At 44.5% G+C, this 15,643-nt stretch overlaps 1 protein-coding gene across 2 annotated transcripts in view; it reads right to left on the bottom strand.

The window, feature by feature from the left end:
* Window positions 1-204: 204 nt before the first annotated feature.
* The window catches only part of LOC119161062 (three prime repair exonuclease 2), an 86,688-nt gene continuing 71,249 nt past the window's right edge, over window positions 205-15,643 (bottom strand). For both annotated transcript variants that reach the window (XM_037413394.2, XM_037413393.2), the window contains one exon: window positions 205-3,485. In XM_037413394.2, the coding sequence (XP_037269291.2) occupies window positions 3,236-3,485 (250 nt within the window). In that variant the 3' untranslated portion in view covers window positions 205-3,235. The remainder of the gene's footprint in view (window positions 3,486-15,643) is intronic.

Below are 15,643 nucleotides of genomic sequence, written 5' to 3'. Positions count from 1 at the left end.
TTGCGATCCCGCTATGCCCTTGGTATTTTATTTTACAAGGTTTGTTTTCTTATTTCGTGCGATAGTGGTTATACCAGCGGCGGCGGACAACTACAGCGCCACACACGACCTTTGTCATGATCTCATAACAGTCTCCTTTCTCATAACAGTAAACTGCAACCATGAAAAATAAATTTCAGATTTCAATACAGCACACACCATGAATGTAGATCTGACTGCTAAGGAACATAATTTATTACAAGTACACACATTTGCAATACTTATCTTTTTCATGGTGATGCAGCAAACCACACTTCGATTCACTCGTTTTTTTCTCCACTTTCAGCTCATGTTAATGCATTTCCTGCAGTGTTGGGTGAATAATACTAGTAGCCAGAAAGCACGACAATGCAAAAATGAAATGTAATATGCACAGCTAGAAAAACAGAAAGAGATGTATAATGTAAAGAAGTGAAACACATACTAAAACAAAGTACTACAAAAATATCAATCACCTCACGAAACTCATCTCCAGTATCATTTCTTGGAATAAATACAAAAAATATATACATGTACTACACTAGATGCAGATCACCTGGATACATTCTCATATAAAAGTTTGTATAACAATAAAAAAATACAAGTCCCAAACTGTGAGCACTCATAGCGTGACTGCTTACAAAACATTTGCACAGCAGTCTTTCTAAATTATTACCATGAATTGACACAATGTTCACATACACACGTGACCACAAAGAGTGCCATCAGCTAAACTCTGCAAGTCAAAACAGTGCAATGTCAGTGCTAAGAGGACACATCTAGTTCAAATCATCCCCGGCTATCCAGAAAATGTAGATGATAAACTGTACGCAGACTTTATTAAGTTATGCGTCATCAACCATCAGCAGGAGACAGAGTGATCACAAAAGAAACGGACAATTTCACGCAATGTGATCTCTCCAATGCTCTATCTGCCTCAAAAGACTTGTCACAATCCTTCCTGCAATGAGAAGGAGCCAATGAATCAATGCAAAGACCTGTGCATGTGAAGACATAAATGTGATGATGGGCTTTAAAAATATAAGAAAATGCCCAGCTGTGTGTGAAAGCAGTGACATCAACAGCATCAAAGTACTCATATATCTTCCCATTATGATGCTGTTAGTGCCCCTAATGTGACATAGTGGCATGTGCCTTTTCAATTTCCCCAAAGGTCCTTGCTGCTGTTGCACACTACTCACATACAGCAGCAGCACAAGCTTAAGTTCAGCCTTCTGCCATTGTGGTGCCAATGTACGATTGCAAAGCACCGAGTTTTAAGAAAGAGATGTGGACAAGGTGTAGAACAGGCTATTCCTGCAGCCCTATTAGTAGGCACAGCATTAGCTAAAGGCTTTCCCAGACCCTCTAGCCATACTAAGCAAGAGCTTTCCACTACTCGGGTTCCACTCTTCTCAGCAACCAAAAAATTTACGAAGGACCACTTGAAGAACTGAACATGTCATGCTCTTCCATCATGGCAAACCTTGGTTCTCTATACTAAACACAACATACCCACCAGCAGCTCATGCTGATGAAAGGAAGAGGAGCCCTTACAGTAAGCAAGCTTGCATGCACTGACGAAAACGAAGCAAGGCCTGCACCCTCCACCGACTGCAACAGATGAGAGCAGACTGCAGCCCCGACTTATACATGTTTTCTACGTTTGATAGACCTTGTACTGCAGTCATAGTAAGAAATGCAGTAATTGAGAAATCAGCGAGTCAGGTTGAATAAAGCTATAAGCACTAGACTTTTACTTTAAGACATGCACACAATGAATACAAAGAAGTCACGCACATTTGCATAGTCTAAAGGTTGTGAATATTAACAACACTAGCAAGGCAGACAGTTCTAAGTCCCACATGCAGTAAAAACAAAAAATACTTTGTACAGATAACTTCTATGCATGTCCAGGACACAAAAAATGAAAGCTAGCTTCGGAAGCACATGATTCCTATGATCAGTAATGCATTAGATATTATGACATGTTTCCTAATCCAACTTGAATTGGTAGATGAGCATGCTGCAAAGGCGTCAGAAGATAACACCCCAAATAAAAATTTTATTTGTTGAGCACTCTGATAAATAAGCAAAAAAGGTACAAAAAATTAAGGCTCTGGAAAACCTAAAACAAGCATTCGAATGACAGCATACGGAATCGTAAACCTTGTGGTCTTGAGAGTTCCACAGAAATGAGGTGCTGGTTACAGCTCCTCGCACTCGCTCAAAAAAAAAAGCAGTTCTGTGGAGGAACACACAAATGTCAATGCACATGCATTTATGCAGCACAATTTCACAGTAGACCTTAACAATAACACATGTTTGCAGCCCCACGAAAAATTACAGGTAGGCATTCGAAAACTCTTGTTTCCTGTCATTCCTCCTTTACAAATAAAGTGGAGGCTGCACCAACTGATGTGCCGTATTTACATGATTTTAGGTCAACCCAATTTGTCTTAATTTGAAATCTAAAGTTGGGGGGGGGGGGGTCGACCTAGAATTGAAAACTGAAAATTATCTCCGCAAATGTCTGCAAAGCTAGCTCTCCAGCATAGCTTTCAAGCTCTGCCGTGAAGCCATCTTCGATTGTTTCCATTCTAAACATTTTAAATAGGTTTTCTTTTAATGAAACGGGCTGGTGCTATACCCTCCCCATTCCCCCCCCCCCTCTTTTTTTTCTCCACGAGATTTTTTGGGGGTCGACCTACATTCGAGGAGACTTACTATCACGTAATTATAGTATGTAGGAGTCAAAAGCAGAAAAGGAGAGGAGGATGAACCACTCTATGAAGAGAGTGACGGTCAAACTAAACAGGGGCAACATGGTGGACTAAGAGTGAAGATTGAAAGCAAGATACTTAGCGATTACTATGCAAACCTTCCAATGACATCCAGATACTTCTACCAAAATAGGCACTAAAGCTCTAAATTAAAAAAAAATGGGGCTCACTCAACCATGCACCTGTCACGATCGTCCATGCCAAAATCACTAGTCCAGAAGAGGCCTACAGAAAAGGCCCCAGTAAGATGGCACACTTAGGTTTACCAAATTCATACAAAGATTTTGGCATGGCACAGCACAGAAATTTTACAACTTCACGAATCGCACGACAGGGTTGCTGTTGCAATCACCAGTCACGATGAGCATCAGCCAGGAGGGCCGCATTGGCATCAATGTAGGCAAGGAAGGCAACTTTTTCTGTGTGGCATACTTTCATGAGGTCAATGCAATCCTGCTCAGCATGGTGTGCATTGGAACGGCGTCCACAGAAACGCTTGTACAGCTGGTCAAGTGCATAGGAGTTCTGCTTGCTGGCAGCCACCGCGCCGCGTCCCTTTTTAGGTGCAGGAGGTAGCACAGGCCACACATTGCGCACAGCCTTGAGCGTGTCGCAACATGCCAGCCCTGGTACACCAAGTACATTGTCCACATCCCTGCTGCCCGTGGCATGTACCATCTCATCCTGAAAGGTGGCAAAGTAGTACATATAGGTCATGCATTCCTTTTTCATAGTCCTGAAGGACATGTTCAACAGAAAAAAATTTTCTTTTTATTGGTGCTGTTCTTTTTTTCCCACATTACTGCTTTGATATATTTTTTAGATGACATGCCATTTACATGACATTGCCATTACCAAAAGAGTGGAACACCTTTTTTTTCTTTTTGGCCTGTTGATGCCAACAGGCAAAACAAGGTGTTCTGCACTCCCCGTAATAACTATAAGCAGCGCTGATATGTACCCACAAAAAGTACGGGAAGATAGCCGTCATGATAGCTCAGTTGGTAAAGCATCGGACGCATAATTCGAAGGTCACAGGTTCGGTCTCTGCTGGTAGCAAGTTATCTTCTCATACGCTTTTCTTTCTTCACATGTAGATTATAATTACTTCTAATAAAACCTCCTTACCCTACGTGCATTGCGACTGGCGCACCGCCGCGTGACCGTCAGACAAGATCGTTGTTGAGAGCGCGAGCAGAACCAAATGCTTTTGCGACGCGCGCGAGAACATACTTTATTGAATTCATGAACTCCCGTGTAGTCGATGGTATCAACAGGTACATGTTGTGCCCCTGTGGAAATGTTTTGCAGTTTCTCGACTTGTCTTAGCTTTATTGGGCAGCGAAATAACTGCATTACGGCTGCCCAACATTGAAAGTGTTTGGTTCCCTCTTCCTTCTGCCGTCTCATGCCGTGCCACTGCATGATTAAATTGGTCTGAGAACGTCAGGGTTGACATCATGGTTCGTCCGTTTCCGCAATATCTTCACCCTGTGCATAATGTTGGGAGGCGAAGGGCGAGAGCTAGGGCTTTGTTGCACGAGCAAAGGATCAGGAGGAAGAGTCTGCGTTTGTTGCCGCAGCATAGATTAACGGAAAAGATTCTTACTCGGTGGTGGCGGTAAATGGGAAAGGGAGCGTTCGAAATGCCACTTCCATTTATATGAAAGATCCAGGGATCGCTGAGCAGGTGGATATTGCCCTAGCACTCATTGATTTGGGCAAATTTTTAGTCTTCAGTGATTCTCACTCTGCAATGAAAGCCTTCTTGAGGGGAGTTATTAGCGAACTAGCTTACAGACTGCTGCAGGGTAAGGACATCACTCCGCATACCATTACTTGGTTTCCGGCGCACAAGCGGTCAGTGGAGGGAGCCCGCGTAACCTCAACGAGGTGCCACACAGGGAAGCACGAGTATTAGTGTGCCGTGCAATCCCTGAGGCAGCTGAATTTCTTGCTACGGATTTTAGGGAGCAGCTGTTAACGTAGAACGATATAACCAAAGATTACTACTTGTAGCACAGGGAATTCCCCTTGCCACATTCTAGAATTAACAGGGCACAGGCGGTTACAATTAAGACTTCTGTAGACGTACCTTAACCCAGTCATCATGAATAAATTTAATCCGAACTGCGGGGTTTCGATGTATTGTAGTAAGTGTGGGGGGGCTTGCTTGATTTTGAACACATGCTCTGGCGCTGCTCGGCAATGGCCGGTGCGGCTTTTCACGGTGAACAGTGGTAGCAGCGAATTCTGCACAGTCACGCACTGGCGGACCAACTCAGGGCTGTCCGGAGGGCTCGTGTGGCGGCAGATAGGCTTGGCCTCTCTGTCCCAACGTGGGAGCAGCCAGCCTTAATAAAGTTCTCAATACCATACCATACCACCTCTGCAGGTGCAATGATCTTCCATGACATTCCTGCTGCCATGAAGCTGGGCACAAAAGAAACTTATGCAGGGCATTTTAATTCAGCTCAAGGCTGGCACAGTATATTATTGAACCTTAATAATTATTAACTTGCCATCTAACCTTTGCAGTTTTGTGAAATACAAAGCGAGCGAGGTCAATTAGTGCTTCGCTCGGTCGACAGGATCATTAGTCAAGTGTCGAACTGAGTTACATAGCATATTACCGTAAACACAACTAGCCACTCAGTAGCACTATGCACACTCGATAGGATCAAGCTATTACATCGGTTGGTTGGTTGGTTGGTTGGTTGATACTTACTAAACTAATGCAACTCACCATGGGAGATTGGCCATGAAATGGTCAGTGTCTTGTTATATAAATGAATTAGTTTAAATTCTCTAAACATTTAGGAATAGCAATAACTAATTACCTTAATTCACAAATTCACATTGAAGAGTAAGCTTGAATTAGATAACCTTAGGGTTCAATTTGTTTCATCTTGCGTAGCAAATCGCATACGGCATCACAAATGCTCCTGCAGCTAAAACCCAGTGCTGTAGCCTCAAAGGAAATAACCACTATAAGTGATATTTTTACTCCAATCTTTCGCAGTGGCTCATTCAGAAGTCTTTTTCTTCAATTGGTAAACAATCTGCATGTTAGAAAAAAAATGCAGCACATTGAGTAGCAGAGCTACAGGATAACAAACAAACCTTTACGAATGCTGTAGCAACGAATGTGCATGCCAGTGTGTTTCAGAAAGCAGCATAACACAAGTGAGAGCGCTGTCGTCGCCGCCACTTTGCAAGGTGAAGCGAAAGACTAAACGGGGCTGTGGCGCCTTCTCTGGCTGAAATCGGAGTGTGTTCTCTTTGTCACATACCCGGGCCCCAAGCTCTCAGCAAGAGCTGTTTAAGTGGCACAGTAGAGACTATGATAATGATGAGCGATGATGCGGCGCCAATGTCAAGCAAAGCACTTCGCAAGACTCTGTGGCTAAAAATCACCGTGGCACGAAAACGAGCATGCCACCCCGCCACTCACCGCGATTTCCACGGCCGTGCTGAACTACTTGTTAGTTCAGCACGTAAGACACGTGTTAAGCTTCGTTAATTACTAAGCACATTTTGTATTAGCCAAAAGGTAGAGAATCAAAATACTGACAACTTACATAACTGCGTGGATATGATTATCAAACAACACTCCTGCTGTAGCGAATATCCACCCTTTCTCTGTGCGAAATGTAATCTACTGTTGATGCAACATTATCAGACATTACTTGGTGCTTTTGCTTTTTACTGCCAATGCATTTCAGATCATGTAGTTACAAGAGTCCCAGCGAGTAGCAGAAAGCGAAAGGGTGCACAAATATTAATATGCCTGTAGTTTGAATGCACATGCAGCCAAATTCCTGTCATGTGAAATAATTGCGAAATGTTCAAAAACAGGCATCAGCCTTTCTCTGTGATGTTACTATCAGCGGTAGTTTGAGCAGATTGTGTACATGTATATCAACATCAAACTCCCCTCTTACTATGCGTAAGCTTGTGAATAGAGTAAGTAAAAGTAATCGCCATAAAATACAGTAAACAACAGGTACATTGACCGTTTGAAGCAAAGGCCTCTCGTCGCACCTTTAAAGGGACTATTCTTCGAAAACGCATCATTGTCATGGCCTGCCGAATCAGAGAAGACATCGTTAATCTCTGTTAAGCATAGATGGCATAGTCCTCATCAGGGCGAAGTGCGTTTCACAAGTCAAGGACGGCTCCACTTACAACAAGGAATGCGAAGTATACACAGCATGTTTTTCTACATTCATAATTATATTTCAGTTTTGCTTGCTTTGCTGAGCAAATCGCTTACTGTCGATGTTCGTGACTGCATGCCTATGAATGATTTTCATGTAAAGCTATATATGTCGAGCAGCCCCTGACACAGTGATAGCTTTTAGTCAAAAGTTCTTACTTTACTGCGCGCATCCAAGCATTTTTTTGCAAGTCATGCTGCTTGTTGGCGAGACGATTTCACACGTGTTATTTTTTGGGCGCACTTTCTCGCAACCTTGGTTGACATTACAGTTGCACTGTAACTTTTGATAGCAATAAAGTACCCCAACAGTAGAGACTTTATTGTGCAATTTGCCAGAGAAAGGTAAACATTGTTGAGAAATGTTCACTTGGTCTCAATGGAAAATGCACCTGGAACTACACTACCTACTCACATAGAAATAGCTTGTTCGATCTGTATATGTGCAAGAAAACTTAAATACGTGCAAAAATGCGTAGTGCCATGAAATACCAGGCATACTTAGTATATCATGAGACCGCATGGTGTTGCACGAGCCACTACCGAGATCTGTCAACCGCCAGCACCACACGTTTCCTCACTTACAGACAGGTATGGGTACAAGTTCGGATCGACGAACCTGGTCGCAGATTAATCCCATACATGACCAGGTCTGTCATCATCCAACCTTTCTCGCTGGCTCGCATGATAACACCACTGGGGAAGACGACTCATTTCGGGAGCATCTTCCATTTGAATATCAGGTATGGGGGAAGCTTGTGCCCATCTGACAGGCAACAGAGCATTGCCGTCACTCTTGCTTTCTCATGGCCGTATGTCAACAAGCACACTTGCTTCACTCCTTTCTTTTTAATGGTTGCGACGCCAAGCATGTTAAAGTAGAGAGGCGCCTCAACGGCATTCCTGATTTGCCCAAGCGGGTAGCCAATGCTGTGGTGCAAGTTTACGACGAACCTTCGACAAACTTTTTCTCTTAGCACTTCTAGCATATGCCTGTGCACCTTCAGAGAGAAAAGGCCCTTCCTCTTCATGAAGTTTGTGAGCCAGCACCTACTTGCTTTGAAATCACTCCTCATTAGCCTTTTTTCTAAGGCTAACTGCTCTGTCCAGACTTGGGGCAAATCTGTCATCACACACCACTGTGCTGCTTGCTAGTCAAGCACGTACTCTGAGAGCAGCTATTCGATTTCCGGAAACCTACCCCACTTTGGTCTACTGAGAGAGAGAAGTAAACGTTTACTTTGAAACAGTGTTCCGAGCAATGCCCGATGTCACCCTGAGGTGGGAAAGCTCCTTAAACAATTTTTTTTTTTAGTTTTGTTATCAAGCGCTAGTCTCACACGCAGGTTTTAGGCACTTCAAACGACCCCAATGCAGCCCAATTTCGGTCCGTCTCTGTACACATAACTCCTCTTTTAAATGTGGTGCCATGGTGCACTCATCAAGTCTTTCAGAGTCCGTACTTCCATGCTGCCGATGCAAAAGCAAGACAGGGTGATAAACTACCATATTTTTTAGCGTAATGAACCCACCTTTCTTTCAAAAACGTTGATGCCGATTTCGGGGGAGGGTTCACTATGCAGGAAAAAAAAGGTTACGGGAGTTATAATAACAACGAAAATTTCGCATGATGGCATTAAAAACATGCTGTCCAACTGCTGTTGGCCTTCCATTCAATGGCAGGACAATTAAGTTGTCATTAGAGAACTTTGCTCTCTACAAGAGGAAACTTCACTTTTTCCCCCACGAAATGCACGATAAATTTTTTTCGTAGCCTGAAGCTATTCTTGTTTTCTACCATAACGAACGCGCACAGATCGACATCAAAGTGATGTCTAGCCGTTCAGTTCCCATGTATCAGCGCATGCTCTACCAGCTTTAACCTTAAAACCAGCCGTGTAGCTGGCCTACCAGTCGATCATACCCTGTGAATTTCACCCGACAACAAAAACGAAACGTTGGACGGCGGCACACGCACGTTGATGCGGGTGCGCATCCATTGACAGGGTGGGCGCGGTTGCACTTAGTTTTTTGCTTTTGATATCGCCCCGCTGAGCTTGCGTGCTGCTATAAGCAAATAGGTTTCTGCTGCGTTCGACAGCTAGCGCTCTGCCGCAAAAGGAGCAACTTTTAAATTTCGATGAAGGTTGTCCGTGCTCACACTGCTCGGAACTGTTTGGCATGATTATTTAACTGTGTTTTGACTTTTATTGCATCGTTATTTTGTGATATAATGGTGTCATTTAACATTATTTCAATCGTCAATGGCACAGACTATCTAACTCAATTAATAATCAGCAAATACATAAAAAGTATAGTTTTTTTTTAAGGACCATGGTGGGGGGTGGGTTCAGTATGCGAGTGAGTTCATTACGCAAGTACATACAGTACTCAGCACACGTAGGAACTGCGGCACATGGAAGGAACAAAATGGCTGAAGTGCACAGGAGGTGGCCATTTTTGAAATGCTGATGGCAATATGACAAACGAGTTTCTCGATTACAATGACACTTGTTTTTAACAGCAGTTGATTTTGGTACCAGTTTTACTGGGAAGAAAGTGCACATTAGATTAAAATAAATACGTCATTTTTGTGAAGATTTCACCAGGATCAGACCGATCTGTCATAAAATGCGGGTCGTCGTGAAACCAGGGAAAGTATAATCAAGGTCGCGCTGTGTCTCTCACATTTTCACACATTTAGCAGGGCAAGGAGGAGCAGGCCAGTGCTGCTGTCTGTGAGCAGTAACTTGAAGTACTGCATCATAGCACCAACGGGCACCGATAGAGAGCGATTCATCAATGACAAAGTAAACTACCACAATGCAAGCAAGAAACGCTGACCGTGATAGCATCGTGAAGTCGCCTTAGACGCAGTGACATTTTTTTCCTTTTTTGTGTGTGCATGTGTGTGTTAACACGTGACGGCTCATTGTCCAAATAGTGCTGCTTCCACATGCACCAATGGTGTTTCTCCGCTGTCTACTGCTTTGAGCACAAGAGCACCAGCTAATAAAACTGCTGCAACAAGCGCCACAGCATGGCAACAATATCAACAGGCAAATGTGTCTTGGTGGAGCCAGACAGAGCCAACGGGTAGCGAAACACCTTAAAGAATTCGCGACTCAAGCTACATACATCTGGCTCCCGTGTTGCTAAAGCACGCTGTGGTAGTGTATGCGTGAACTCAGACCTAAGTTACACTCTTACTCAAAAGTGCACTACGAGCAATTTCTCTCCTCATTCGCTGACACTTTGAAGATGTGCATGTTCAGTACCAGTGTTTATTATGAGCTTGCTGATGCCACCTTTGCATGAAATATGCTGTGTCCAAGTATATGTTAACAACTTCATCTATCACAACAGTTAAACCGTGATTATGAGCATTAGACGTCACAATGGAGATGGGCCAGTACGCGTCAATATGGGTGCACCAATGTCAAACAGAACTTTGGCTGCCAAACACCAACAAAAATTGACAGATATGTGGTGTTCAATGTCCCAAAACCACCAAATGATTATAAGAGACGCCGTAGTGGAAGGCTCCGGAAATTTTGACGATGCGGGGTTCTTTAAAGGGCCAGTAAACAGCCCGGATGTCCAAAAATTTCAAAGAAGAATATACAGTCGAAACCCGCAATAACGAAACCCCGTGAGTACGAAATCCCCGTGAGTACGAAATCCCCGTGAGTACGAAATATTTCCGGATCCCCGGCGAACGTTCATAGAAGCCCATGTATTACGTATCTCGCGGCAACGAAATGTTTTTGGACAGGAATCCCGCATTAACGAATTTTCTACCACGGTGTCGGCCTTATTTTACCCTCTCGCCAAAGGTTAACTGTCGAAAATATGCTAGTATGCGTGTTATGCGCACTCAAAAATTGTACACGTCTGCTTTTGCCGCGCTAGCGTGGGTACGGCCATTTTTGTTTACTTTCCAGCCTCAGCTGGCTCCTCCCTTTAAAAACAAGCGCACAAAAAGCAAATGTTTGAAGGTCGTTTCAAGGCCCTTGATTGCCTGTGGCCGCCATGTTGCCTCAGCTCGCCTCGCCATTGGCCCGATGCTCGCCTCGCCATTGGCCCGATGCTCGCTCTGGGAGATCGTCGTCTGCTGCTTGTGTGTCGCGAGGACATGGCTCTTGAAAATTGCTACTTCGTGACGTGTTCACGGCTCGATGATAACTTAAGATATAATTACGCTTTAGTTAGGAGCAGTAGGCGTATGCGCGATCAGGTTATTACGAGCGCGATGCGTCGTCGGAGTCGTCTTTAGCCCTCACTCCGCCGACAGCAAGACTGCGGAAACGATGTGCTAGCGCACTCGTGGCGACGTGCTTCAACCCGCGGGTTGTTTTGGATGCGCTGGACACCTTTCACTTTTTCTTCGGCACACATGATGACGACGTAGCAATGGACCACTTTTTCCAGGGCGAAGAGAGAGCTTTGAAGTTGTTGCATGGCAAAGGTCTGCAAAGTAAATTGACCGACTTCTGGCAATAAATTTTCGTTCTACTGGCCGTATCACTGTTTTTATGTCTCATACTCGCGGCAAAGAAATTCTCGTGAAAACGAAATTTTTCAGTTTCCCCAGCGATTTCGTTATTGCGGGTTTCGACTGTATGTGCAGTTTTTCTTTGCAAACATGCTGCTGCAAGAATATTGCAAATACGTGCTATATTAAGGAAGTTAGAGGGGCTAGAACATCGGTTTAAGCCGGTTTCAAATTTTCGCGTGGCCTCGCCCCCCTTCTCCCTTCCATGATAGGGAAGGTGTAGCCCATCGTCATGACTCCGCCCACTTTGGCAACATGACACCGCGTCAGCGATTGACGTCATCGGCGAACTCGATCAGTCGCAACGCACTTCCGCTTAATGCAAAGTGTGGTCGTTTGTTTACAGTTGGCCGCACCTGCCGCTAGTCAACCGTGTAAGCGTCAGGTGCAAAGTGTCAACCACAGGCGATCAGGTCCCCCGACGTACGTCGCTGGATGGCCGATTTCGCTTCAGCCACGCAGCGCGCAGGGACCCATCGTGAGGCACCCAGTGTCGATGCTTCTCCGCTGCCCAGTCTCACGATTTGCAGCCGACGACAGAGCAACGCTTTTTATCCGTGTTGCTCGTGTCAAGGGCGAAGTACGTTCGTACGTGCGCACAGGCGCTGTAGTTGAGCGAGGAGTGCACATGTGCACGCAACAATTGTGAGGCTGGTTGTTTCACCGCAGTGCCAAGAAACAAGGGGCAGTTTCGTAGCTGTGGGTGGGAACAGGAACTGACGGTGACTTCACTACTGTTTTTTCACACATGATTTAGACCAATCGGCGAGCTGCGTGCTACGTCATGTCGCCGATCGCAGAGTTGACGTCAGTGCGCGTGCAAGGGGGTCGGTCAGGCGCAGGAAAGATGCGCGGGAATTGTTTTTCGAAATAGAGGTTGCGCACGGCGCCCAGCACTGTAATATTCAGAAAATGTGATTGCTGCGGTTTAATCTACAAATTGCCTAGCTTGTATGGAGGCTGTAAAAAAAATTCGGAGCCTGTTTACTGTCCCTTTAACGTACACCCAAATCTGAGCATAGGGGCCTACAGCATTTTCACCATTGGACATCGCACAGTCTACGCTCATTATAACGGACGAACATACAACGGACTTTTGGATACAACAGACCATTATTCAGCCCAATTTTGGTCTGTACATTAAATTATTGGAGTGAAGGTCACTTTTAACAGACCGCGATACAACAATTCATCGGCTACAGCGGATAAAATTAGCAGCACTTTTTCTTGAAATTAGGCGCGTAAAGCGGACTTTTGCCGTGTTGCTTTGACGAGAACTGATAACAGACTTCACTACACCGCTCTCTGCGAACTAAAGCCACGGTAATTTTAGATGGCAGCTGGCAACATTGGCGGCTTCCAGCCATGCGAAGCTTCCAGCCAAGCCAGTCTAAGAGCACGCTGGCGACGTTGGTCATGCACGGAAGTAGCTAGTTGATGCCATTTTGCCTAGGTTTTCCCGTGCTCGACTGTGCTTGAAGGAGCTACCATTCGTTCTCTGCTGTAATTGACAAATCAGGCCAAACCGACGTAGTTTTCATATATTTCAGTAAAGCCTTCGACAGAATTTCCCATTCAAAGTTAATTTTCAAGCTTAATTTACTGGGTCTTCCATCTACAATCGTAAACTGGATAAAATCTTACCTGCATTCCCGCGTTCAATTTGCAGATATAAATGGCTCTCATTCAGACTTCCTTCCTGTTAACTCCGGCGTCCCCCAGGGAAGTGTTCTGGGACCATTACTTTTCCTGATTTATATTAACGATGTAGTATCATGTGTTAAAGAAGGCGTTGAAATACGATTATTTGCAGATGACTGTGTTATCCAGCACAATTAATTCTTCTAATGATCAGCGAATTCTAAACGATAGCCTTGACGCAATAAATAATTGGTGCGACCTTTGGGACATGAAACTAAATACTGAGAAAACCGTATTTATGCGTATTACTAACAAAAAGCAACCATATGAACATCAGTACACAATCAATGGTCTTCCTATCTCGCGAACTGATAGCTTTAAATATCTTGGCGTTACAATTACTAGTAATCTAACATGGTCCTCCCACATTCTTAAAGTATGCGCCTCAGCACGACGAAAACTGGGCTTACTAAGACATAAACTGAAAAATTCGCCTGCGAACATAAAGCTTCTTGCGTATAACTCAATAGTACGACCATGCCTTGAATACGCATGCATAGTCTGGGATCCACATACTACAAAAGACATTGACAATCTCGAAAAAATCCAAAGATTAGCCATCCGCTTCATTTACAACCGATACCGCCGTTATGACTCCCCGACAAACTAATGCAGATGAATAAAATTCCTACTTTGGAATCTCGACGCAAAATGAATAGGCTAAAATTTCTTTTCCAATTACCACACGGGAATATCAGACTCAAAACATCGGCCTTCCTGACTCCGTTATCATAGCGTCCCACCAGGAATTACCATTCTGCAAAGTTCTCGCCTATCTAAGCGCACTAACAATTTTAAGTATTCTTTTTTTCCCCGCACTATAACCGACTAGAATAACCTCCCGCATGAAATTCTTTCATCTGACAATGTGCTGAAATCTATTGATCAAATGTTTGACTTGTAAAATTTTGTATTAATATTTTACAGTGTTTTCAAAATATTTTGTATTGTCCTGTTTATTGTTTTTACCTCGCCAAAGATTGTATAATTGTTCTAACGGCTCTGTAACACCCTTACTCCTGCTTGGGCCCATTTGTGGCCTGCAGTATTGTATAAATAAATAAATAAATAAATAACATGTTTTGTCTATTCACATATTCTGAGGTAATGGCATTCAGAAAGCGGAAGCGAATTTCGACAAACGACAAGCTGAAGATAGTGAACGCGGAACCGCACGGTCAGAAGTAGGCGGACATCTTGAGACTGTCCAAGCAGACCACGAGTTGAATAGTCAACAAGAGTATCACTAGCACGCAAGTTGCGGGGGAAATAAATCCCAAGTGCTTCAGACTACGCCAGGTAACGTATCCGGACGTTGAATCCGCACCTTTAATGTGGCTGTGTGATGTCCGATCTCGCAATATTCTGGTCAATGGACTATTGCTGAGGAAGCGGGCCAAGCAGCTTGCTGTGGTCCTCGGACACGACGACGGCATCATATTCATGCGAGTTTGCGGTGAACACAACAGCGTGAGTGTAGACGCCATCGCTGAGTGGCAGACGAACGAGCTACCAGTGCTTCGGGCAAGGTACGACGAGAAGGACGTATTTAATGCTGACGAAAGTGGTTAACTTTTATAAGGCCGAGCCGAATAGGACTCGCACGGTTTCCGGCAGTCAGTGTCATGGTGGTAAGCGCTCCAAGAGCGCTTGTCCGTGTTATTTTGTTGCAACATGAGCAGCACCGAGAAATAGAAACTGTTGGTGATTGGAAAAGCCAAACAGCCTCGCAGTTAGACCGGGAGATGATAAAATAGAAGAGAAAGGTGCTACTCTTCCTGGGTAACTGCTGCAGCCACATGAAGCCACCCCAGCTCACTGAAATTGAGCTGGCCTAGTTTCCGCCAAACGCGACCTTGGCACTGCAGCCGACTGACTAAGGAGTCGTTCGTTCCAACAAGGTGGTCTACCGTATTCGCCTTGTCAAACGCCTGCTCTTTGTCATGCAAAGTAATCGGCCATCAAATATAGACGTCAGATTTCTTGTCGAAGTGTTGGCGATCATTTGGAAGCAAGAGAAAGGAAAAGTAGTTCATAATTGCTTCAGGAAAGCTGGTTTCCAGCAAAATGATGGCAGTTCCGACAAAGACTCGTCCATTCCAAATGACAAAACATCAGACCCATCTGTGTGGCCTTAAGTCAGGGAGGCTTTCGGTGCAGAGAGCTTTTCGGCTTAGCCACAATTGACAACAATGTCGATAATGAGGAGCTGACTGACGTGGAGGTGAGAGCTAGAATCGAAGGCCGTTCCGAGCTGTCATCAGACAATGACAGTAAACACGAAGATGAGTCCCCTGCAGTCAGGCTGACTTCGCAACAGGAGATTAACCGCATTGATGAAGTGAGCGAATACAGTCGACTCCCGAT

This window comes from Rhipicephalus microplus, chromosome X, assembly GCF_043290135.1.
Source record: "Rhipicephalus microplus isolate Deutch F79 chromosome X, USDA_Rmic, whole genome shotgun sequence".
Taxonomy (NCBI): Eukaryota; Metazoa; Arthropoda; class Arachnida; order Ixodida; family Ixodidae; genus Rhipicephalus; species Rhipicephalus microplus.
This window is presented reverse-complemented; position numbering and strand designations above follow the sequence as displayed.